The sequence below is a fragment of the Trachurus trachurus genome (genome assembly GCF_905171665.1).
Source record: "Trachurus trachurus genome assembly, chromosome: 12".
NCBI lineage: Eukaryota > Metazoa > Chordata > Actinopteri > Carangiformes > Carangidae > Trachurus > Trachurus trachurus.
In genome coordinates this window covers 16,503,676-16,528,997 of record NC_139908.1, presented here as the reverse complement: position 1 = coordinate 16,528,997, position 25,322 = coordinate 16,503,676, and the positions used below count along the sequence as shown (strand labels likewise).

The following is a 25,322-nucleotide window of genomic DNA, read 5'->3' as shown; positions in this document are numbered from 1 at the left end:
TAAATCCCTGCGCCAGCTCTTGGCCTTTTACAGGTCAGAAATCAACACTATAAAACTTTTAAATTTTTATTTTTTTTATTTTAATTTTTTTTACCAAAGCAGTATTATCACATCCAAGTCGCGCTGAATTGTTCAGTCCAGTGCTTCATTTTCTGTACCTGCTTCTCTTAGCAGTAGGGTGGAAGATAAGACAGAAACCACCTAAAAAGGTCACCAGTCCTTCATTTCAGTGTTCATTCTTGTTAAATTGGACTCAAAAAACCTTTCCTCATTTGTGTAGCCATTCTGCCATCCTCTAAAATGGGATTTAAGATATAACTTGAGGGGAAGGATGTTGCCACTTGTCTCCTGTAAAGTTTTTTGAGACGCTACAGTAGCTTAGGTGAGAGGAAAGCAAAGAGGGAACTTGAAAGACTCATTTTCTCTTTCTACACAAATCTCATAAGATTTAGAGCGGGCGTAAACAAACTCAGTGGAGTCTCCACAACTTTAAATCCTGTGTATATAAGATGGGTTTAATGTTTCATGCTAAGGTCTTTAAGACTAAACCACACACGACAAGACGCCTCGCATCTATCAAAGGGACTGAGGCGAGGCCGGTCTGTATGGAAATCAACCCATAGTGCACAAAATAACAGTGAACTCGACTTTGGTGGATTACAGCGTTCTGACAGCAGCACATCTGATGGCCAGCGAACACAGAGAAACATCAGACAAGATGATCAGTTTCATTGTGAATTAAAACATAAAGAAACACAACAAGAGTAACAAAGATCCTGATACAAAATACCCCGACGAACAACTTCACAGAAGTTAGCGAATGCAGAAAATAAAACAAACCAAAACATTAAAGAAAAAAAAAAAACGTTAAACAAAGACACAGCATGAAGAAACACAGGAAATAGGTGTCCCTCACTTTTTTTTTGTAGGCTTCAGCTTGAAAAATCATGCATGACCTCTGAATATTAAACAGTACATGTATGTGACTGGCTGGAAAGCGCGGAAAAAGCCACGGGATTACAAAAGATGTGACTTCCAGTGTTCAGCTTCTGAGATCGCGTTTACGTGTAAGATCACAGCTCTGATATGAGACGGGAGTCAGTCAGTCAGTGAGCGTGGACCAACGTCATTGTAGAGCCCAAGATTTATAGGACACCAAGGAGAGAAAGGCCACTGTATTGCATGTTTGTCTATTGTGTGTGAATGACGGTTTGCACACGTGTGTGTCGCGTGTGTCAGAGGCAGGGTTACGTGCCGCTAACGCACACAAAGATGGAACAGCAGTATTGGAGGGCTGACTGTGTAGTGAACATGGCTTGAGGAGAAATCTACTAAATTATCTCAAATCTGCGGCTCAAAGCACAATCCCCTCTTAGAGAGAATTGCTCTGTCTTCATTAGTTATGCAGAATGAGTCAGCTGAGAAAATATGTTAGTATAGCTAGTATAGTAGTTCACTTTGTTCACCCCTCGTGACTTTCAATCACCAATGATCATTATCAGATTCAGTTTATGAGTGTGTCATTGTGCTCTGTGATCTTGTGACAGTTAAGGGAATTTGAAGGTCAACATTTTTAATCATATGACTCATAAAAGACAAGAGGCTTGTTTCACTGTCAGTATAGTGAGGGCCTCTGTTTCTTTTTGATTGTATTGGAGGGATGGAGTTCCCTTCCCATTTTTCTCTTTGATGTTTTGGGAAATACTTATGATATACAGAGGCTAGAAAATAAACCAATGGCCAAAATAAGTGCAGAGATAGAGGGGCGTGAAAAATAATTGGCAGATATCCATAAAAAGGCTTAAAGTTTCCAAAGGGGATGGAGAATGCCTGGCTTTGGGTAGTTAAACACAGAGATAAACAAGTGCTGTATGCGGCATTTGTCTGGACAAGAGGAACGACAACAAACTGGATGATGTATGGTATAAACCTCGGGAGTTTATAGAGAGAGTGATTATGTGGTGACAATGCTGTGAGATCTCCAGCCTTTCTCCTAACCGTGATTTAAACTTCCAACAGGGACGGGTTCAGCATCTAGGCATTAACAGCGATTTCAATATATTCTCTGTGGAGCTATATATTTGTGAATGACTACTTAGGAGGCAGGACAGTGTGTTTTCTCTTGCCCCTTGTGGTGTGGCGCAGCACAGACTGGTGACCCATATCTGTCAGGTTTTATTTAGGCGGATGATTTACAAATATGAAGGCTGGAATTAAATGGTATTCCCTTTAACCAGGCTCTGGTTGTGGGCTAGCGGGTCAGCACTAGCATGATACAGGTCACTGTCTGACTTTGAGTCCTCTTAGCTTCCATTGAGCAGCATCTCTGTCCCCGGCGTTTCTTGACAAGCCCGGGAGGAAGCGTCCCCAAGTCGAGAAGGACCAGTCCGCAGCACCAGCTTCCTTACGCCAAGACCTCCTGAGACCAACCCCCCAGGAGACAGAGACTTCCTGGAGAACAGAAAGAGAGCAGGGAAAGAAGAAAGCAAAGGAGGGAAGGATGAAGACAGAGGAAAACACATCAGGTCAAAAGCAACGCAGATTGTTGGCCATCCTGTTTGACAGTGATTGCAGTGGTAATTCACCTGAAGGCCATCTTTTTCAGCAGGTGAGCATCCATCTTTTCTGTCGAAGGACCCTCTGTTTGCGGGCGATCCTCTACAGGGGATGAGAGGAGGGGAGAGGAGCAGGGAGGTGGGAGGAGGTGGGAAGCATCCTGAGACTGTGGGGTAGCCAGGTCTAAAGACTCCTGGGAGGAAAAGATGATAAAAGAAAGAAAGAACGAAAGATAAGAAAGTGGCAGGAGGTTTGGCTGTTCTTTGAAGTATGACATTTACACTTGAGTGATGCACAGATCATCAGACCAACCTGAGACTTGATCTCCTGGTGGTCTGAATCCTCCATGTCCAGAGCGCACAGCTCCAGCTCAATGTCTCGGTCTGGGTCTGGTTCGCTCTCGGCCCCCTCCCGGTCCTGGCTGTAGGCGGTCTGATGGGCCTTCAGATCAGAGACAATTTTCTCTCCGCTGCTTATTGAAGGTCGACGGCCACGCAGATCTGATGCACACAGCTGCTCACTGGAAACACACAGAGATACAAACAAACACAGAGTTGCTCTCTAGCTTTCAAAAGGTAGATACACTCCATTGATTTCAACAGAAAAGACAATAGTGAGGGCAAAATAATATAACACAAAGCTAATGTTGTTAAAATGCATTACATTGTGAATTATTCACCTGGTATTGATAGACAAAATGTGGTATTATAATACTACAAACTAATAACACAAACAGTGATTAAAAAAGCCATGTCACTATCTTGGAAAATATGTTAAACGTGCATTAGAGACATCAATGCAGAGGGCTTTCCTGACTCCTTTTCCTGGCAGCCCAGTGGGTTTTTACCAACCAGCTAGCAGCTCTATTTTTAGTTTGACCTCAGAGAGGAAGTGACTGCTACACAATGAGAGAGGCGAGGGATGAGAGAGCAGGAATGAGAGCAAACGTGTTAGGGAACAGTCGGAAATGAACTCCTATGACAACATTCAATACTGTACAACACATACGGTCCAATTATATTCACTACTCAGCTCTTTGTATGATTTACCAGTTTAACATGTCAGACCTGTAGAGAAATAAAGTGATGTAACAGACTAGTTGTACCTCTCTAGGAAGCTGGAGTGGCTGGAGGAGTCTGATCCTCTGGAGCTCCACCTGTAGTCACCATGATCCAAGTGAGGGTTGTAATCTACGACAGAAAAACATTCAAAAAAAAAAAGAAAAAGAAAATTCAAAGCAATTTTACCATTAAAATAGTAAGCGTTAAGAAATATAGTGTATGTATGCACATATTCACAGGATGAAATGTATAAGTATTACACAAAGAATGAAAGAGAATTAATAATTTAAAAAAAGATCTGAATCCTCCTCTCTCTCCCTGTGCTTTGGTCTGTCCCTTGTTACCTTTAAAGTTGATGGGTGTGGTGCTGGAGCTGCTCTGGCAGGCTGTAGCTTGGACAGGGTCAGTGGTGTGGTAGCCCGTGCGTGACGCCCTGGATATGGCGCCCCACTTGGAGATAATGGGCCCCTCGCTGAAGGGAATGATCGGGTCCTCGTCTTTAAGGCGCCGGTAGTGATCCAGCGAATGCAGCCACCGTTTCCCCACGCTACTGCCACTGCTGACGCCGCCGCCACCACCTCCGCCTCCGTTACTGTCTAACTCCTGCACGGGTAAAAACAAGAGACGCAAACACTTAAATACACAGAAGCAGACAGTGATGCTAGAGACTGAACAACCGTGTCTCTGGGTGTGAGTCTGAGCGTCTGCGCCTCCCTGTGGGTGTGGGAAGTGAGTCTCACCGAGTGATCTGAGCAGGAGTGAGCTGAGGTGTGGCTGAGCGTTTCGGGCTCAAAGGGGCTGAGGCAGGGGCCGATGGTACCGCAAGACCACGGGGAGTAGTGCGCCAAACTTTCCTCGCCTCTGAACCTGCACCCCACGCACTGTCCTCCGCTGCTCTCCACATGCTGAAGGAGAGGAGAGAGAGAGAGAGACGATTCAAAAATGACAATAGAAACATATTCCTCTGCTTCCACTGTGTGAGAGAGCATTGCTCCTGATGCTAAATCTAGATTGATCTGCCCAGAGGTCATGGGGATTATGAGGATTTGTGGGGGTTTTTCATGACTTTAGGGGCCTCTGAGGACAATAGCTACAACTTCTGCCACCATTATCTTTCAGCTGAGCATTTGTTTTGAAGAGACAGAAAGAGAAAGATTTCTCTCTTAATTATCTATGCATGTAATATTCATGACTATACAGTTACCGTTACAGTTACAGTTGGTGTAGCACAACAACTCAGTGGTTTGAATCCACTGGCTGGTTACTGTAATACTCCTTTATGTGTGGTTTGCATGTTCTCTCCATCATGCCTACATTAGTACATTAGCAGATTAATAGATGAGACAGTTGAATTGGACACTCTAAGTTGCATATAAGCATAAAATCAGCAGGTATAGACACTGGGTAGGTAGATGGACATCGTCACAAGCCAGTAAATATGTTTACAGTAACAGGGGATGTGAAGCTCAAGCTTCACACACCTCATACACAAGGCCTGGTGGTTGCTCACTAATTTGGATTTATGTTGTTGCTGCCCTGTGCTGACATGCTGCCATTTTGCTGTCATCCCCGTGGCAAGCACCAGACATCATTAAATAGAAATAGCCAGTCTTTTTCGCCCATGGTCCTGTTTGCTTATGCTTGTTATGCAGAAGCATCCAAATTCAATTGAGTAAACAAACACTTACGAACTCCTTGTGGTTTCTTTAATAAGAGCTCCGTTTTAGAGTGGATATCGTCAGAAAAACATCTGACGTGCTGTTAAACAAAGCTTTACCCAGCTGAAAGCCTGAGTCACTGCTTGTTAAAGTCTCTCCTCTTGCTTTCTCTGATCCTCTCCCTCTCTCTCTCACACACACACACACACACACACACACATATACACACCCACACACGCACACATGCCACAACTGTGCATTGCTATGATATCTTCCTCCACTGTTGCTAAGCAACTATCTCCCACTTAAATACTATTGGACACAGTGGAAACCCTAGCTTTTGGGATGGGAATTAAATCCACCAAATTTAAGAAAGAAAAAAAAAGGCAAAATACATAAGCAATTTATCACTCACAGTTTCATCTAGCCACAGTGACAGCACTGATAAAACGGTCATGGTGGCCTATAAAATCTCTTAATGACTGGTGCATGTAGCCTACACGTGTTGTATCGCTTGTTTGCCTTTTACCTCGGTTCCAAAATCGATGGTGAAAATGGGGGAGGACTGGGAGGGTCTGTTGGTGTTGTGATGGTGGTGGTGATGCGCCCACTGCTCCTGCTTCCTTCTGAACAGATCCTCGTAGCCCAGAGGAACACGACCGTAATCCTGCCGAGGGAGCGATGGAAAAGAGACGAAGTGTGAGGGAGAGAAGAGAGAACAGACCACGATACGAACACCATCATGTTCATTATATATTTACAGTATAACATGTTTATTAACATTGTAGCCTCGATGCCATCCAGTATCTAACACAAATCATAAACTCATTATTATCATCCAGAATCAAATTGGACAACAACAATACTGCACATTACAATTTCAGTTTTCAGCTGTGCCTCAAAGAAATACTGTTTCCAGACATGTATCCAATCTTGCCCTGATTGGATTTCACGTTTGGTCGAGCTGTGACATAAATGGAGACAGAGGAGGTCCTCTGATGATATTGGGGTGGAAACATCAATAGCAGCTGTAAAATATGCAGGTGCAGTGCATATAGTGTACATGCAAGTGGTGGAATATTGCATGGAATTGCATTACGTACTGTACTGTATCTATGTGTTAATATTTGCTCACTTTTTTGCACCCACTCTTTTCTTATCTTATCTTATCTTATCACAATAAATTCCTGTATTTGAAATGTATTGATTGTGTCTCTCCTATAGCATCAGCTATAGTGGTAATGGTATATAATGATGTGAGAAGCAGAGAAGAGAGTGGGGGAGGCAGAGACATATTTGGCTGAGAAGTGGGAGGACTACAGAGGAGGCTGAAGCTACATACTGCAGCTCTGTGGCTGGCAGGGAAGGTAGAGGTGAGATGACATGTGGGTGTAAGAAGAGAAAGCGAAGGAAAGGAAACGCTGCAGAAAAGAAAGCCGCGATAAATCTGTTTAGTGTAAGACGCACCAACCTCAACTCATACAGATAGCTTCAGTGGGGATATACTGGGTATTACTCATGAGATGTTTCATGATATCAAGAAAAGAAGCACATATTTCTAATATTAGCCTTAGCAGAGAGCAACGTTTTGTAATTATTACATAGAGTGGATTATCTCCTATATACAGTAGCTTACCAATAATTAAAATATATTGTCTTTCTTTAAAGCCTTCCGCTCGTTTTAAATAGACTGCGTTGGCACTGCTACTGCCAACCTACAGTATGAATAAACATCACTTAAGCAAATGGGGGAGGCTGTGGTCTGGTAAAAGCCAGTTAGCACGGTTATTATTCTAATATATGACTCAAACTTAAAGTGTTTCAGACATGTGTTGTTATCTGAAAATGGTAAGTGTTATTTCACTGACCCTGTGTAGCCCTGCGCGATGTTCAGCTCCAGAGCAGTAGTTGCTGTCTAGAGAGTTGAATCTCTCCCTGAGTGGCGGCTGGTAGACAGAGGAATGCAGCACCTCCGGAGGCAGTGAGTTACTCCTGGCATCCTCTCTGTGGTACAGCTGTAATAACAGTTGTGATCGCTATCAATAAAGTTGCAAAAAGACCAAATTATACAGTGAGATAGGAATGCACAGGAGGCTCACCTGAGGCCTCCATACTCTCCTGCTGTCATACAGAGGAGCATAAACCCCGTGTGCAGGAGCCAAGGGCCCATACTGAGGCTGCCCCGGGTGAGGGTGGAAGGCAGGACCCATCCGGTCTCTAGGTGGGTGCGGTGGGTACCCAGAGGAGGAGGAGGAGGAGGGTGGGTGAGGCGTCTGAGGATCGCTGGGGTAGGAAGTCGGCGGAGGGCCGATGGAGGGTGGCAGCGAGGATTCTGGGACGTTGGACGACCGGAGGAAGCGAGCCATGCAGGGTTTGTGGGGAGGATGGAGAGAGGATGGGTAGTAAGAACCTGCTGGAGAGGAGAAGTGAGGGGAGGAAAGGCAGGAGGAGAGAAGAGCAGAGAGGATTCATTTACATTTTATGACTTTTCAAACGTCGTTTAAATTCAAATTTTTATCCAGAAACTTGACTCACAGGTTGGCGGATAGTGGCCTGTGTCATAAGCAGAGTGCGGCTCCTGATAGTACATCTCCGACACCTGCGAAGGATGCGGCGCGCGCAGCATGAAGCCGCCGTGTTTGGGCATAGCGGCACCACCGCCATCGCCCCGTCCAACTGTGGTCAGGGGAGACGACGCTGACGAGTGGCTGACTGGAGTCCTGGGGGGAGAGATGGGCTTCCTATTGGACGGAATGACAATAGAAAGAGAAAAGAAAAGAGCACAGGGCTGACTTAGAGACACGAAAAGGTCAAACCTTCCCTACAGCACATAAATGTTCCTGAGGGATTAGTTCTCAGCCCAAATCATATGCAAATAGCCAGTGTGCTCAAACCCACACATGAGGTGACTTGACAATGTGGATTTGAATGGAGCTATTCAAATGTAAATGAAGGAAACCAAAAATGTTTGACAATCATGTAAATTTGAACGCAATTCATCCTACACTGAGAAATTACTACAGTACATTGAGAGTTTGGAAACTTACATGTAAATATATAGTATCATTTTGTGTGCATTAACTTAACAGGTAGTATTTAAGTAATATAAGACTGGTCATGTGGTTAAATGTCAACAATAGAAGGTGCGGATGAATAATCGTACTGTTCCGTTGACCCTGACGTGGCTCTGCCGGCACCAGATAGCCCATTGGACCCATTCGCCCCACTGGATCCGTTCGGCACCGCTCTCTTCATTTCCTCTATCATGTCAGCCCCTCTGGAGATAAGCTGTGGGTGAGTGAGGCCAGGGACTCCCTCTGTCAGGGAGGCTGTGTTCTCCCCTGTGCCTTTGAGCCCCTGCCCCAACCCCGCAGACACATCTGTGTGGATGCTGCCCTCCATGGTGAAGGTTTTGCCCATGACCCCGGGCGCTAGAGGAAATGCGCGGCCCACGCTGCTGCTCTTCTTGTTCCTCAGTCGAAATCTGCGAGGAAGACAATCGCGGATAATGAGCAAATTCGATTCAACAGGGAGGGATTAGGTGTGTGTGATTGTGTGTGTCAATGTGTGTGCATGCAATATTACTGTCACAGAGGACGTTGTGTCAGAAAGCATACGATTAGATAAAAAGATTAAAATCTAATTGAATAGGAGGTTGGGAGAGGCTTCGTAGTGCCAATAAACATGAAATAATAACAACATAAAATAACACAGCTGGAAATGTAAAATTGGATGATCAGAGTGTGTTACTGTGTGTGTGTACTGTTCACTCACTTCTCCAGCTCATCCTGTGTGTGTGCGAATGTACAGTTGGCTCCTCGGGGACAGCCACCCTGCTGACGAAGGTCCCGGCACATGCTGGTCTTATACTTGCTGTTGGCCTGAGGCTGAACGACACACAGATACTATGTACATCAAGTGTGAAATTAAACTGACACGTCAAACCTTTTGTTCCTCCAAAGTACACAAGCATTTTATTGATTTTTCCAGCACATTAGTGTCATGTGATTTTTGTTTACACGGTTAATATGCTTACTTATCATTACAGCAGTAATGATAAGTTAAAGGTGTGAAGTTCATGCCCAGGTGCTAGTTAATGTTCACTCTTTGTAGTTTTAATGGTCTTATAAAATGTATCCAAGGTGATTCTGTTATTTATCTGCAGACTGTTACAGCTCATTAAAGTAAATGTTGAGAGGGGAACATCTCAAAATTTATGGATGGACTGTGATGTCAAACAAACAGTAAAAAGGAGTCATGTCATAAGTCAGAGTCCACACACATGGATGGACAGACTATAAAGAAAAGCTGACAAGCCTCATAAAACTAAAAAGAATATAATCACAGAATTAATAATCTCCCTTATCATTCATTCTCAGTGGAAAATAATTTAAGTGTTTATGGCCCAGCTCCCTTTCCAAACAATTTGCCTCCAAAGTAGACGTACATAGTAATTATTTCCTGGTTTACAGAATGAAAAACCTTATTTTCAGCTTGTGATTTTCATTTCACTTTATTTTCTGAGAGAAATAAAAAAAAAAGGGGGAAAAAAATCTCAATGACTTTCTCCATAATGGATGTTTACCACAATGGATTTGTAATGATATTATATTTTTGTTTCCCAGGAATGATGAATCTTTTGAGCTTTAACAGAAATGTACAACAGTTGTTTAACCCCTTTTTCTGTCAAGAAAGAAGGCTTTGAAAGCCACTTTCCTGTTTGTCTAAGATTTGGCTTGACAAAGGCTTTTAGCTGAAAGGTTGTCATAAAAATAAAGATAAAAATGTTTTTGCACCCGGAGCGGAGTGCGCAGTGTTTTTCCCCCCCACTTTTTTCATAAATGTCTCGTCTATCACCAGCACCTCAAAAAACGTATCCACGGTTTGCATGACTCTCTTCCTTCTACTTTATTTTCTAACATAGTGAAAAGTAAAAAATGCCTTTAATCTGGAAAACACAGAGGTGGATACATCAGCACGCAAGGACAAGTGACAGAAATGTATTGTCCTTCTAATACTGGGATGTGAAGTTATTGCACAGGTATCCATTTATTCTGAATGTACTTTCATTTTGTTTTAGTGGGCAAGAATGTGAATATAGATTATACTAACATACAGGTCAACTTCAGTCTCTATTCACTCCACTACTCTACACAATGTACACTGTTAGAGTCCAGTGTCTTATTCACATACACATTATCTAGAATGTGTTCAGTCTCTTGTGTCAGCTATATAACTGCTGGTTAATTAGTTAAGAGCTTTAATAGCACAATCTTTAACCATTGACTGTTAGTGGCTAGAGACACTTTCATCTTCTTTTATCTTAAATGCCACAGGCAGGAGGAACAAAGTGTGCTGCAGGACCCTGAACTTGAACATGCTGACGGCCTTCAGCTATGTTTGGATGGAGCTGCAGCACTGCACCAGTATCCCGAGTACTGCACTTTTCTACCTAACCTATGACCATAGGGATTATGGCAATAGGCGAATTTGAATGTTGAACTATCCCTTTAACCTGGTGTACAATACAATGACTGTTAACTGTTACGCGTCAGTATACCTGAGGAGTGTCGTGGCTCTTCTTGCTGAAGTTCTGGATGAATTCCACCAGTCCGTGAACCACCAACTTCACAGCCAGCATGACACTTTCCAGCTCCTCCCACGATGGCGCTGGGGCGTCTGCACACAGATCAACAATAACTGTCTGTTAAGTGGAAGATCTTATCAAGTCTGTGAACCTTGAAAGAATTTGGCACGTATTTGAAGAAATACTAGAAGAACAGAGATTATTGAGATTAAACATTCATCGGTCTCCACGACCACATGTTACAACAAAAGAAGTGAAACACATGTCTGTATCAAGAAAGGCCAGAATAACAAGATTACAATGATTCTACTTTGTGAGGCTCAACACTACAACCAGCATACTAATATGCTAACAATGACAATGCTAAAACAATGATGTTCAACAAGGAAAATGTTTACCTTGTTCACCATATTAGTTTAGCATCTTTCTTTAGCATGCTTACATTTGATGATTAGCACTTGACACTGTGTTAAGTTTAGAAGATATAGGGTCATAACCAAACCAAATGAAAACGCTCAACCTGATAAGAGGGCTACATGAAAAGTCAGGGAGGTTGGTTACAATTCATCCTAGGTGGAGCAAATAAAATGTAAAGCAGCATCATCTCTGTTGTCCTGGCATTTCCAGGCTATTTGTGTTGAGCAGCACTGCAGAGGTGCATGGTGTACAATAGAGGCAAAATCTGTGACTGACAAATGAAATGTTTATGTTAATGCACTAAACACCATGCGCCAGAGGCAGAATGATACACTGTGTGTGAAGCTTTGTCATGATGCCTGAGGCACACTGTTGTTTCATGACAATATAATGGCCAAGTTTGTTTAGCAGGGAACCACAATACAGAACACACTTCTGAGTGTCAAAGGCATCACACACCCTGCTGAGTCACCGCGCTTTGCTTAAATCAATGTGACACACACAAGATAAATCAGTGTTTAATCCTCTGTTTTGTGCTTGCTAATTGCATTTTGATATGCGAGTGCCACAGCATGCCTATTTTCTTCACATCTCATTCTCATTCATCTTTGTGGAACTGGACAAACCGTTTGCTCAGAGTAAATGTTAATCAGTCAGACTCCTTAGTATTCATTCAGAACGACTGCTGTTACACAAAATACCTGGATTGTGGTCTATGTTCGCAAGTAGCTCCAGGTGTGGTCTAAGGCTTGTGAGGTTGGCCGGGTCTCCTGTCCTCTGCAGAACGATTGTCAGCTCTTGAACGCTCTTTGCAAATGACTCTGGAGACTGCAACTGTAGCGGGAGACGAGCATTAATTTCTCCTGTGCTTTTTTGATTGACGATTTTGTCGATGCTGAAACTAATATGGCGAGTGAAGCAACAGTACCTTGTCGATGATAGACTGCATATGTGACTTGTGGACCAGGTCCCCGTACAGCAGAGAGGACCACTGCTCGGGTGAGATCCGTAGGCCGGCCTCCATGGCGATGTGGACAATCTGGGCATCGTGTTCTCTCCTGAGAGCCTCGTACGTACGAAACTCTTCCTTCAGCTGCATCAGCGAGGAGTCTTCATCCCGCTTAGTGACCTGAGAGGGAGGAGAGGACGGATGGCGGAGGGATAGGGAGTGAAACGAGGATGAAATGAGAGGCAGGAGAGTGAGAAAAGAGATGAGGGGAAAAAAAGGAAAGTATGGATATATGAAAGGGTTATTATATTTTGCTGTTCTGTATACGGAGGAATTGGAAGAATACCAAGATCAAGCTTCTCACCTAGCAATAATAATTTTATCTTTTTAAAGCAAGTCTTAATCTATTAGCATTATATATACTGTATATATATTCACAGTTGTATGAGTAGGTCAAATCTGAGTTATTGATTCACTAAAATTATTATTATATCATATTTTTATTACAGTATAGTTTTCACCTGTGACACCTGTTGTTAGGGTGACTTATCCACTAATAGTAAATAGTAAATAGTACTTGTGGGTTTGGGTTTGGGAGGTCCCAGATACTAAGGGCGATACCTGTGAGTTTCATCTTAACTGTAACAGGATTTACCTTCCCGTCAGTTTATCTGTGTGAGGTGTCTTCAGACTAATAAACTCAAATTCAGATCAGACAGAGGGATTGCCCCTCTCTCAGAATCTGCCCTATGAGTAATCATCACGAGACACCAGCACACTCACCACCAGCTACCTCCGGCAAATCAAACAGGCTCCGCAGTCAAAATAACAATTGAACCGAGTCAGATTTCATTATTCTCAGAGCTCTCGCTGCTCTCCACTCTTTAGAAAAAAAAACACTCTGTTCCTTCACTTCCACCTATCTTTCATTGCATCTCTGTGCTGTCTGTCCCTGTCCTGCGAGGCGGGGCAACAAGGGCAAATATAGACTGCTGTTACATCACAAGCAGATAGCTGGCATTTCTGCCCTACCAGCGATGTCTGTCATCAGATAACAGGCACAGAAATACACCCACACACACAGAATGCATCAGCAGAGCATGTATCCTTACTGCAGGTGTGACTTTTATGCAATATTAGATGTTGGTATCAGTATTTAGAGCGGGATAATACATATCTTAAATGTCAGTCTGGGTCATATTAATTTGGACCACAATCTGCAGTTGAGAGGGGGTTTCCAAAACTCACTCAGGAAACATTTGGCTTGAAGTTTTTAGCATAAATTCTTTGTATTATTCCATGGAAAATATCACTCTTAGCTGACAAGAATAGCAGCTCTGGAAAACACCTTTACAACTGATTACATAAAATAGTGTGAGTAGTAACCTGAAGCTCTGTCTATGGGGTAAAAAAAAATATGTGGTGGTAAATGAGGATCTATTTAAATACCCTTCATTTAATCAGGTCATTTATTATGACGTGGGTTCTTGGGATAGCAGCAAACTGAGGATCTTTTGTTCACTTTGACGCAGACTACATTCGAAGAGCCAGCGGCTTATTCTCTATAAATGGAGCTGTTAATAGTGCAGCTTGCTCACATGTTCTTGTATGTGCACACTTTTAGTGTGTATGTAGATGTGCTCATTCGTGTTGCTTGTGCAGTACCTTGAAGCAGGACGCTCTGTAGAGCAGCTGCACCACGTGGCCTATACTGGTTTTGGAGGCCTGCGGGAACCGAGCCTCGAGCTTCTGCACCACAAACAAAACCAACACCTTCCTGGACAGAGCTGAGCCGTCCTCCAGAGCCAGTAAAACCAGCTTCAGCGCATCTTCTTGCATAGCTGACGAGGAAGAGTTAGAGGGGGTTGGCGGTGTAGGAACAGAGAGAAGAGCAGCAAGTGGTCGAGATAGTGATGGGGAGAAGCGAGACAGAGACAAAGAGCATGAGAAGAAGAGTCAGGGAACAATATTCAGCACAAACACATTTACCACAGACAATGCATATTTGAATTTTCTCTCCATTGATTTTCAGCACTTAGAACCAGGTGTCCTCAGACTTTTAAATGAACTCATTCTCTTATCATGATGAGAAACAGTTTCCCATTCAGAATCTGCCCTATGAGTAATCATCACAGAACACCAGGCACCGGTACCAGCCGTCACTTTGATGAGGCAATCGAAAATAGCAATTTTTTTGACACGAGTCCAGTCGAGTGAGAGACTAGCAATTTATTAAACTCACAGTTTGGATGTTTAGTAGTCAAGTACCACTCTCTCTGTAATTACTTTTTATATTGACTGATAATATCTCAGAGAAAGCTACAGAGTCGAGATTAACTGAGATGAAAAAGGGTGAGTTATTTATAAAAAAAAAAAAATAGATTGAAACAAATTATTTTTATGCAGCCTTCATTATTTTTTAAACTTAAAGGATTTTTTAAACGTCTTGTTGATGATGTTTACAAGACAAGATCCAAAAGCTTAGTTCTTATGCAAATCTCACCCACAATGCCACTTGTTCCAGATCACATGTATTACGCTACACCACACATTTATGTTCTCCACTCTTTTCCACACACTCACCAGGTCCCAGGAACTGGCATCCGCGCGCCCTCACCGCTGCCCAGAGGTTGGCGGAGAGCTGCTGGGGGTTCTGATGCTGCAGGATGAGCTCCGTCACCGTTCGCTCACCCAGCGACCGGCCCGCCCGCACTGCCCGCACACGGCCCTCCTCCTCCACCAGCTGGCAGTTCACCAAGGTCACCAGCTTCCTCTGCATGGGCCGACTGAGCACGCTCGGACTCAGGGTCGCCACACCTGTGGTGGGTGATAACTCTGTGGTAAAACAGTGCATCTGTGGAGCTCCGTCACAGTGTTGTTGGCTATATTCAAATTGATTGGTTTTGTATCAGTTTAAGTCTTGTCTAAAATAAAGCAAAGAAACCTGTTCCTCGCCCCCAAAAAGAAGTGTGGAGCAGCTTAGCCTGCAGCTTTGTTGGTGCACTTAAAGGCCTCTTCTTGGAAGGGATGAAGTTTAAAGCTTCATCTTACTTAAATCCGCCCACCAAATTCTCCTTTTTTTGGCATTAATGCGTTTCAACTGTCCAAATGATGTTATTAGCCAAGAATGATGAATGCTACCATCGCAGCGTCACCCAGAATTGGCTGCACACAAAAAAACGGAACCGCTGGTCAATTTCAGTTAATAATTTCTTATCTGATTATGCAGAGAGCTGAATTCTACTTCGGTAGTGTAAAAGTACAGAGGCTTTCAAGCGTCATGGCAAGTGTGAAAAGCATGAATGCCAAGTTCCACAGGCAACCTCAGCTGCATCCCCCGCACAATACAGAGCTTGATTCGCTTTTGCAAATGTCCACTGAACTCAATTTTTTTTTTTTTTTACATGTGCATACAAACACCGCACACTACCTTTTGCTCCGCTGATTGGTTTTAAGTAGAGAGCCAGCTCTTCTACGCACACCCTGCAGACCTCGTAGTGCTCCACCTCTGCTGCACTACTCAGGCTCACCGGCTGCACATCTGGAACCTAAGAAGCAAACATCAGAACACACAAAGAGGACAATAGTTAGAGTTCGTCTTACTGTGACTGTCTCATTTGACACCTGTATAAACACACATCGTCCACTCTGACCCACCTGAGCTCCAACCAGCTGTAGCAGGGCACAGTTGACCGGCAGCATGTCGATATCCGTGCTGATTGGTGTCTGATCAAAGGGGCAGGCTTTGCGGTGCAGTTTGTGTAGGCAGGTCTTACACACCGTGTGGGAGCAGCCCAGGCTGATGGGCTGGTGGCCGCTGCTGTCAAACTCATTGTAGCAGATGGGACAGGACAGGAACTCTGTCCACTGGGCTGCCTGCACTGGCATCCTGCCACCACACCACTGAGGGAGGCGTCGCCAAGCTCAGGGGGAATGCATGTCAACGAGCCCCGACAACAGCGCCTGCTTGGCGACGGTGACTGTGGGGGAGAGGACATAATGATATTTTGTATTTAACTTGTCAATAGTTGTCTTCCTGTGGAACACCCATATCTTGATGTTGGTATGGAAAGCGAATATGGTAAAACACAGCTGTAATAACACAAATATTGTAACGTGTTATTTTTGTTTTAGTTTTTGTGCACTGACCAGCACAAAAATGACTGTAGACCAACCACCATATGGAATAACTCATCACCATAAGAACATAATCCTAACTCAATATAATCCTATTGTGCATACAATTACAACATAATCTCCACAATAGCTAGAACAGTATGAAAAGTGTTTACTTGTGTTGTTCTCTATAACAGGGCTAATTTATATGCAAAATGATTCATTTTCAATGAAAAATAGCAATTTTGGTACCATTTCAATTAATTGTACAGCAAAACCTTGACAGAACTGACAGATAAAGATACAGTATGGCATGCAGGGTCCAACCGAGGGATGCGTTTTTATGATTTTGTCCACTGCACCTCTGGACAATAGCTCAACAACGGTCAGTTTAATTGCTTATGGAAATTAACAAATAGCTGAATATTGCATTCGATAAGGTCATTAATCTGTTGATTTCCAGGGTCCTGCCGATTAAGGACCAGCATTTATATAATTACTCTGTGAGCACACTGGCAGTCTTCTGTGCCTTCCATTGTAAAAGTCATACATTTATTTCATCTAATGTCAGCAATAAAAGTGCTCTCTCTCTCCCTCTCTTAAAAAAAGGTGGCCAAAATCTCAGCCCATAACAGGCGGTAGCTACAAAGACCTCACTTTGAACACAATTTGCACTGTTTCAAGTCCAAGTCAAGTACACTGCACTCATCTCATTACAAACATGGATAGGAAAATATTCAAAGAGCTGATTTTAAAATCAAGCCAGTGACATACAATGTAACAATAAAAAGCAAGACAAACAGAATTAAAGCAGATATCAGTGGAATGTTTTTGTTAATATAAGTCCTAAATAGTCCTATTTTCCGTCAGCAATCACTTACATGAAGTATTTCAGCCTAAACACGAGTCTCTCCGTCACTCTGCTCTGCTGTAACCCGAGGAGAAAATTTTCCTTGTGGGATACAAGTGTTATCCAATGAGGAGAGAGAACGGCATGAAGGGCTGTGTGTGCAGCCAAGGGATGCGCGTGAATGTGGTGACGTAGCACGAGGACCAATTGATGCCTGACAAGGGCGGGGGCTGCTAACTCATGGTGCGTTCAAAGAAACTCGTACTTTGTGTTTTTCCTTCCTGTGAAGTCATACCAGTTCGATCTGGTACGAGTTCACGGGTCGGAAGTTACGAGTGGCCGTTATAGGGAACTTTCACAGACAACAGCAGTGGCGTGCACAGGGGGGGGGCAGGGGGGGCGGTCGCCCCCCCTCGTGGCCCAATTGTTGAAAAACGCGCGCTAAAGTGCCCCCTGGGAGCCAAAACGCGCGTTAAAGTGCCCTCTTGGAAGCCAAAACATGTGCTAAAGTGTCCTCATGGGGGGCAAAACGTGTGTTAAAGTGCCCTCTAGGAGCTAAAATGTGTGCTCAAGTGCCCTCATGGGGGCCAAAACGTGTGCTAAAGTGCCCTCTAGGAGCCACAATGCGTGCTAAAGTGCCCTCTAGGAGCTGAAACGCGTGCTTAAGTGCCCTCTTGGGAGCCAAAACGCATGCTTAAGTGCCCTCTAGGAGCCAAAACGGTTGCTAAAGTGCCCTCTAGGAGCCACAATGCGTGCTAAAGTGCCCTCTAGGAGCTGAAACGCGTGCTTAAGTGCCCTCTTGGGAGCCAAAACGCGTGCTTAAGTGCCCTCTAGGAGCCAAAACGTGTGCTAAAGTGCCCTCATGGTAGCCAAAACGTGTGCTAAAGTGCCCTCTAGGAGCCAAAACACATGTTAAAGTGCCCTCTTGGAAGCCAAAACACATGTTAAAGTGCCCTTGGAAGCCAAAATGTGTACTAAAGTGCCCTCTTGGGAGCCAAAACACGTGTTAAAACAGGCCACATCGATGTTTTTTAGTCTTAAGGTATTGATATTATAAAACAGGCCAAATCAACGTTTAAAAAGGCCAAATTTTTTTCGCCGCCGACCTATGGTCGCCGGCCAAACGCACCATGTCGCTACAGTCTCACTCTTGTCATTTTCTGAAACTCGGCAGCCCTGAAAGTGCCCTCTAGGAGCCACATCTAGGAACCAAAACGTGTGCTAAAGTGCCCTCTTGGAAGCCAAAATGCATGCTAAAGTGCTCTCTAGGAGCCAAAACGTGTGCTAAAGTGCCCTCTTGGGGGCCAAAACACGTGTTAAAACAGGCCAAATCGACATTTTTTTAGTCTTAAGGTATCGATATTAAAACAGGCTAAATCGATGTTAAAAAAGGCCAAAAAAATTTCGCCGCCGACCTATGGTCGCCGGCCAAATGCACCATGTCGCTACAGTCTCACTCTTGTCATTTTCTGAAACTTGGCAGCCCTGAAAGTGCCCTCTAGGAGCCACATCTAGGAGCCAAAACATGTGCTAAAGTGGCCTCTTGGGAGCTAAAACACGTGTTAAAGTGCCTTCAGGGAAGCCAAAACGCGTGCTAAAGTGCCCTCTTCAGTGGCGAGGACGCGCTATTAGGTGCCCCTTTTTTTCCTTTTCGCCCCTGCCCTTCAAAAAGTCTGTGCACGCCACTGGACAACAGGATGGTAAAAACACGAGCTACGGGTTACCTGGAACGCTACCAAGTCGTAGTTGTGACTTGAAGCTGTAACTTACGGTTTCAAAAGCCTGCCTTGAACGCAGCATTAGCCGAAACGGCCGTGAAGCTGATATCTGCTTTAAGACCAGGGGTGGAGACAAATTAACTTCCGTAGAGTCTAAAAATAAAACTCCATGACTTAACAATAATTTGAGAGCAAGATCAGTCACACAGAATCATCTCAGCTTTCACTTTTGCTCTTTAGAACATATCTCCTCCCAACATATCTCATGTTGAATCATAATAGCAGTGCATGAATCAGGGCTAATCATGATGCAGGCTGTTGATAAACACAGACAGAATTTGGCTAAATAATAATACCATTTTTTTTTTGTTATGGTCAAAGTTTAAAAAGGCAAAGTCTTTGTTCATGTCAAATGATTCCAAAGATAATTTACAACTGACTCCCATTCAGCACATTAGGTGGAGAGGCCACAAGACTGTGTTGAGTCTGTCGACCCAGGTACAATGCCACAACACATAAGACAGATAAATGAAAATAAATAAATATATATATATAATTGCATCCCTAACTGTTTTTGAACTGATATGTACAGCACTGTATGCATGAAGCCTGCACAGCATTTTTATAGTATGGCTCACACTTTAGTTTATAAACACTTCAGCTTCAGCAGGCCCACACCTCCACATGAACACAGGATTCATATCATATCATGGTAGTTATGTCAACGGTGTTATGTATTAACATTTAAGCCTCAGAAATGCAAAGAACAGCAGAGGCTGATCACATGCACATCCACCAGCATTGCCTTTGTTGAGATCTACGGCCTTAAAATCCACCTGCCTATGTGTGATGAACCCACAATAACGTCACCACCACCACCATACTGTAGAGTTTTGTGTTGATTCATACTTCATGCTTTCGTTTAAACACATTCTCACTTCTATTAAACTCTTGTCTCTTACTCAAATATTCCACTGTGTACAGATTTTGAAAACAGGCCATACCAGGAAATGTCTGCTCTTACATAACACTACAGTACAATAGGGTATTTTGTTACTCTTTCTGTGACCCTCCTGTATTTTATTTGTTTTTTTTTATCCCATTTACCAAAAGTAGAGTCTTATACGAGTACATGCAACCACACAAAAACACCACTATCCTTTTGAGTCAAAGCGGTTTGGACACAGCGTGCAGACAGCCAGCACCTGTTGCTTTCAGAGCCTGTTGCATCTGTTTAAACTGCTCACCAGAAATAACAGCTGTAGCCCTCAGGGAGCAGGTGCCACACAAAAAAGCTTGGAATTATCTATTCAAATAGGGCTAGGGATACAGTAAAATAATGCACCCACACACCCGTAGACGGAGGGAGATAAGTAAAAAACTGAGATTAGGGAGGACAAAGCGCCTCAGTTTACACCAGTTTTGAAACCAAACTGCAGGCCATGTGAGAGCCAGTGCAGCCATGTTCACACTCCATGTGCACAGAACGGGACCTGTTCACAAAAACCTGTGTGGCCTGTTTATTTGTCTATAAAATGTCTGGAACAACATCAAGCCAAAATAATAATAGAACCTTTTGTAAGAATCAATCCTGAAAAACAAACTTCTTATGAAAAATTAACTTACTTAAGAGTCTCTGGTGAACGCGTTAAAAGAGAAGGTGAAAGAGAGAGAAAGAAGAACTGTGCCATTACGCACAAGCTGCAGGCTACAGCACATTAAACTAGAAATATACCCATGGTTTCATCAGAGAATGTATTTTTTTTTCATGTCTACATCATACCTATAAATATGTAAGAGATATCTATACAGCCAATCTAAGGCGATCTGCCAATTATTACAGCAGTTTTACGCACCTTCCAAACTGCCAGCAGTACGCGGCGCCCGCGTTGCCTCCTCGGCCGCGTGGACAGCTCCGCTCTATCCCCGTGGGTCATATTTCCTTCCGCGAGGAGCCCAAATATAACACGCAATTACCGCTATTGTAGCCCACTAAGTGCTGAAGCACCGTGTGAGGAGGAGTGAGGGGAGGGAGCGCGTGAGGGGAGGAGGGAGGGGGGAAGTTTGGAGGCGAAGATGGTGGGGATTTTTCCATCTTGGCGCGTGAGAGCCATGGAGGAAAAACTCGCCCCCTTTTTTCTCTGCGAGCTTGCAAACCCGGGGAAGTTGTGCAAACTCCAGGGGCAACTGTTGACAGCGACTCTCTGGCTGGAGTCACGTTGACGGCCACCTGTTCCCGCTCTGAGCAACTGCTACATCCTGTTCAACAGTGACTCCCTAGCAGGATACCACTCGTTCCCTACCACTGTCTCTATGCAGGAATTATTACCACGCACAAACGCACATAGACCAGTTAGGTTAATTACATTGCATTAATACCTCACATGACATGGGGAGTACAGAATATGATGCACTCAAAACTCCCAATAATTGCATGAATGGGTCACCACTCATGTGAGCAAACATGCAACATGAAGCCCCCACAGTGTGAGTAAGTGCAGTCTTGTGACAGTGAGAGGTGGGTGGGTGTGTTGTATTATTACAGCAGACCTCAACTTCCTCATCAGGTTCTTTTCCCTCGCTGATGATCTTAGAATGAGGAAACTGACCTATGAGCTCTGTTTTCATTCTCTCTGACTTGTTTGTGCCTGCAGCGTGGTACCTACAGAGCATATTACTGTCATCTTTGGGGTGAAGTGAAACTTGAGGGTGTGCCATTTCAAACGCCTACCTCATTAAGACGGACACATCATGTTACGCGTCCACTTTTAAAGAGCAAAATATCCCTGGAATTGTTGAAAGAAGGCTTTGTGGACCTAAGCAGTGATTTACTGTACTGGCCCTTTGAGCCGCCCACTTCACTGAGCGGAGGATGAGAAGTACATTGTGTCTTAACAGCCAACAGTTGGCGAGCTATCATCTGGCTCAGGACAGTGAGTCCTCACTTGGCCCCCGTCTGAGTGGGGAAGGGCATCTGGAGTTTCCTTTGGCATGTCTCAGACAGAAAGAGAAAGAAAGAGATTGGAGGTTGTTTTGAGTTTGTTTTTCACTCCTCTGATGTATGAAATGTTTTTTACCATCGCAGGACATCTGCACTTTGCAGTCTTTATATTTCGGGCTTAGGTTTAGGTTTATGATTGAGTTAAAATTAGGTTAACATAAGGGTAAAGGTTGATGTTCTCACATTGCCAGATCTTCTCACCATGTCTGAGCAGTGCCAGTGAAGGAAAAAGGCCTGGTAGAAAAAAACAGGTAGAGTTATTCTGGTATGAAGCTTAAAAGAAGAAAAAAAAAGTGTTGTTTCACATGATGCTTTACAGGAAGTACAAAGATATAACTGGGCTCAGCCTATCAGAGCTCTTATAGAATATCAGTCTACAATTGCATGTTTCTAATCTTTCAGCCTCAGCACTGTGCGATCCATGTTTTTACCACTGTATTCAGTTATTCCCATAAAAACTACAACTGGAAGGAAGCAGAATCCAGCTGTGGGCTAATGAGAGGCCTATCAAAGCTGTACACACCCACTTTACATGGAGGGTCGGGTCATAATAACTAGAGTAAGAGCTATGACAATGCATGTAGGAGGGATGTGGTCGTTATGACATCATGTGAGCGTTGTCTTCTCTGTGCATCCTTGAGGGCATTAGTCTCTGATTGTGCTCTGCTTTGACATTTAACTGTCACTTTGCAACTCCTACTCAAGTATTTCTGTTGGTCCAGTGGAGTGAGGTGGCACAGATATCTCTATTGTACCCCAGTATCTGCAGAGACACATCAGGGACAGCAGCGCCACTGACTGCTGTGTTAAGGTGGAAGTGAAGTGTTAGGATTTTAAGTCAAACAATGGCAATTACTATATAAGTTATTGGAAAAATCTTCAGAAGCTTTTTCCCTTTCATCCTCTATTTCTTGCTTCATGTTTCCTGCCAATTTTGACACAAATGGACAAGAATGGAGTCATCCACAAGTAAAAAGAAGTTTGTAGGCCAGTTTGTAGAGCGACAACAACCAGTAGTGGAGATAAGGTAGGAGCTGTCTAGTTGGTGAATTAACCCTGCGTCATCTGATGGATCAGCACTCATGCTCATATTAGAAGGTGTTCTCCTACAAATTGGTGCATAGAGATGCACACGGAAAAAGAGGATAATAAATGGATGCATGGATATACAAACTACACACAAACACACCACCATAGACTATGAGTTGAAGTAATATGAGCACCCTCTACTCCTTCTCACGTCACCAAGACCCCCGAATTAGAACATTCCATAACAAGTGTGTGTGTGTGTGAGAGAGAGAGGGAGAGAGAGAGAGAGAGAGCATGTAACTATGTGATGTCAGTGTAATTGCTATGACTGAATGAGCATATCAACACAAAACAACAAACAAAGCAAATATCCTCATCACTACTATTGTACACTCACTTTATAAAATATATGCAACCTGTACACACACACACACACACACACACACACACACACACACACACACACACACACACACACACACACACACACACACACACACACACTGTTTTAATGAGCCAGTTTTGGTTTTTACAACTCACTCTGCTCCACTTTCATAAATGTGCTAATGCCCTTTTAAATTTCTCCCCCAAATACAGTACATCTGCATGACCCACGCAGCCCCTCAGCAGCATGTATACTACAGGCAGAATTTTAACATACCCAACTGCACAGCCTTCTGGGAAGAGTGTAGAGGGTTTTCGCACAACACTGAAACTTCACACCCACCACCTTGCTGAAAAAAAATAAAAACCCTCAAATACCATCTGTATCATCACTTATAGTCATGCAAACTAAGAAGAACATACAGTAAATCGAGCATGGCTCCTATAATGTTGACAACAGAGTGGAAAATAATAATCAGATTGTGCCTGTGTGAACAAAAACTCTGAACTTCCTATTTTCTGTTGCACTACTCGGCTGTAAAGTGAAAGCAATGGCTGTCACACCAGCGTGCATGTAAACGATGAAGAGAAAGTTAACTTGCTACTTTAAAACTTTTAACTTTAACACAAGAGAACTGACGAAGCTTGTTATTCTCTTGACAGACTCTTAACAGGCACACAAAGACCGCTTAACAGCAGGATGGGCAGTGTGGGCGAACAAACACACAACAAGCAGCCTGCAAATGAGAAATCATATCACACACTGGCATTATCATTGATCACACCATTTATAGTTTTGTTTTGCACAGAAACATGAGTTTCCATGGCGCCAAAGTGAGGAAGTTCTCCTTTGATATTTGCTTTTGTGCTGTTCTATAATTTATTACAGGATTAGTACAGTGGGTTCAACATGTCTGCTCACTTGTTTTTGAGTGTACAGTAGGGGTATGTGGGTCTATGAGATTATTTATTCATAATGCCTATCATAGAGTGTGGGGGTTGTGTCTGGATGGGAGGCAGGGCAAACATATAGCTCACATGCTGCTGCATTACACAACATACAGATATAGTAGAGGCCTTCCTCATTACACCTGAGCTATAAGCCATCTTTGGCAAACATCAGCTGCTGATATTGTCAGGATATCAGGTTGCTTCCAATTGCAAATCAGCAGGTTATAGAGAGGAGCCTCCGTCATGACAGGCTGCTGCATACTTCAACTTTATGATGACAGTGCTGCATTTCAAGCTGAAGGCTATAGAGTATATATGATATGCAACACCTGAGCCCAGGAGTCACTTTAAGTGATGTTATATATGAATTTGCACAAAGTCCCATCCCCATGCTTGAGACAAACACTGTAGCACCAACCAGTCTCCCCCATTACAGCAGCATATCTACAGTTTCATGCTGCATTTAGAGCTTGCAATGAGTGCCTCAACTCTTTCTAAAATAAACCCCAATGGAAACTGACTGTAAGCAACGGGCCCATCATTTCAATACAACCTGCTTCTTGTGATATTCCCTCATCAGCACCAGTTGCAGAAATTGGATGATGAGCAGTTCAAGATTTAATTATGTAATTCCTGAGATATGTAGCTGCTAAATGATCACTCATCTTCAGTGGAGGCAAATTATAAAAAAACAAGTGCACCCGTCAAACAGAAATCTCAATTAGAGGAGCAATAGAAAGTATAGCGCGCACCTCTGGATAAAGTCACTTACCTCACGCACTACACCAGGGCACCAGGATAAACATATTCATAGACATCCACAGGAGCGCATCAAAAAAAATTGATAATTAAAAAACAATCTTCATCAGATGCAAAAAAGCTGCAGCAGCCAGCCCAGGGAGACGGTTCTCGATGCGAGGGCGGCTTGGCACTGCATCTCAGAGCATTTAGACACAGGTCCCTTGGTCCGGTTTTGATCCTCTGCCCCCCTTAAGTACGTGATGGACACGTTCAGCTCAGGTACAGCGAGCCACACACCCTCCGC

General features: G+C 43.6%; 1 protein-coding gene across 4 annotated transcripts; it reads right to left on the bottom strand.

Moving 5' to 3' along the window:
* Window positions 1-1,491: 1,491 nt before the first annotated feature.
* On the bottom strand, window positions 1,492-25,322 carry rc3h2 (ring finger and CCCH-type domains 2). Of its 4 annotated transcripts, none has more exons than XM_083983211.1 (20): window positions 25,050-25,322; window positions 15,886-16,208; window positions 15,659-15,776; window positions 14,812-15,045; window positions 13,894-14,069; window positions 12,208-12,408; window positions 11,981-12,113; window positions 10,836-10,954; window positions 9,050-9,162; window positions 8,439-8,759; window positions 7,811-8,016; window positions 7,375-7,688; window positions 7,144-7,290; window positions 5,805-5,942; window positions 4,358-4,522; window positions 3,962-4,220; window positions 3,662-3,746; window positions 2,869-3,076; window positions 2,586-2,749; window positions 1,492-2,451 (listed from the first exon to the last, which is right to left on the bottom strand). In XM_083983211.1, exons 2-20 carry the CDS (start codon window positions 16,114-16,116, stop codon window positions 2,304-2,306), a joined length of 3,480 nt encoding a protein of 1,159 aa, XP_083839337.1. In that variant the 5' UTR covers window positions 16,117-16,208; window positions 25,050-25,322; the 3' UTR covers window positions 1,492-2,303. The 4 variants fall into 4 exon arrangements, with proteins under 4 accessions (XP_083839337.1, XP_083839336.1, XP_083839339.1 ...); XM_083983210.1 differs by lacking the exon at window positions 25,050-25,322 and adding an exon at window positions 20,769-20,833; XM_083983213.1 differs by lacking the exon at window positions 25,050-25,322 and adding an exon at window positions 20,769-20,833 and having other exon boundaries at window positions 7,375-7,685.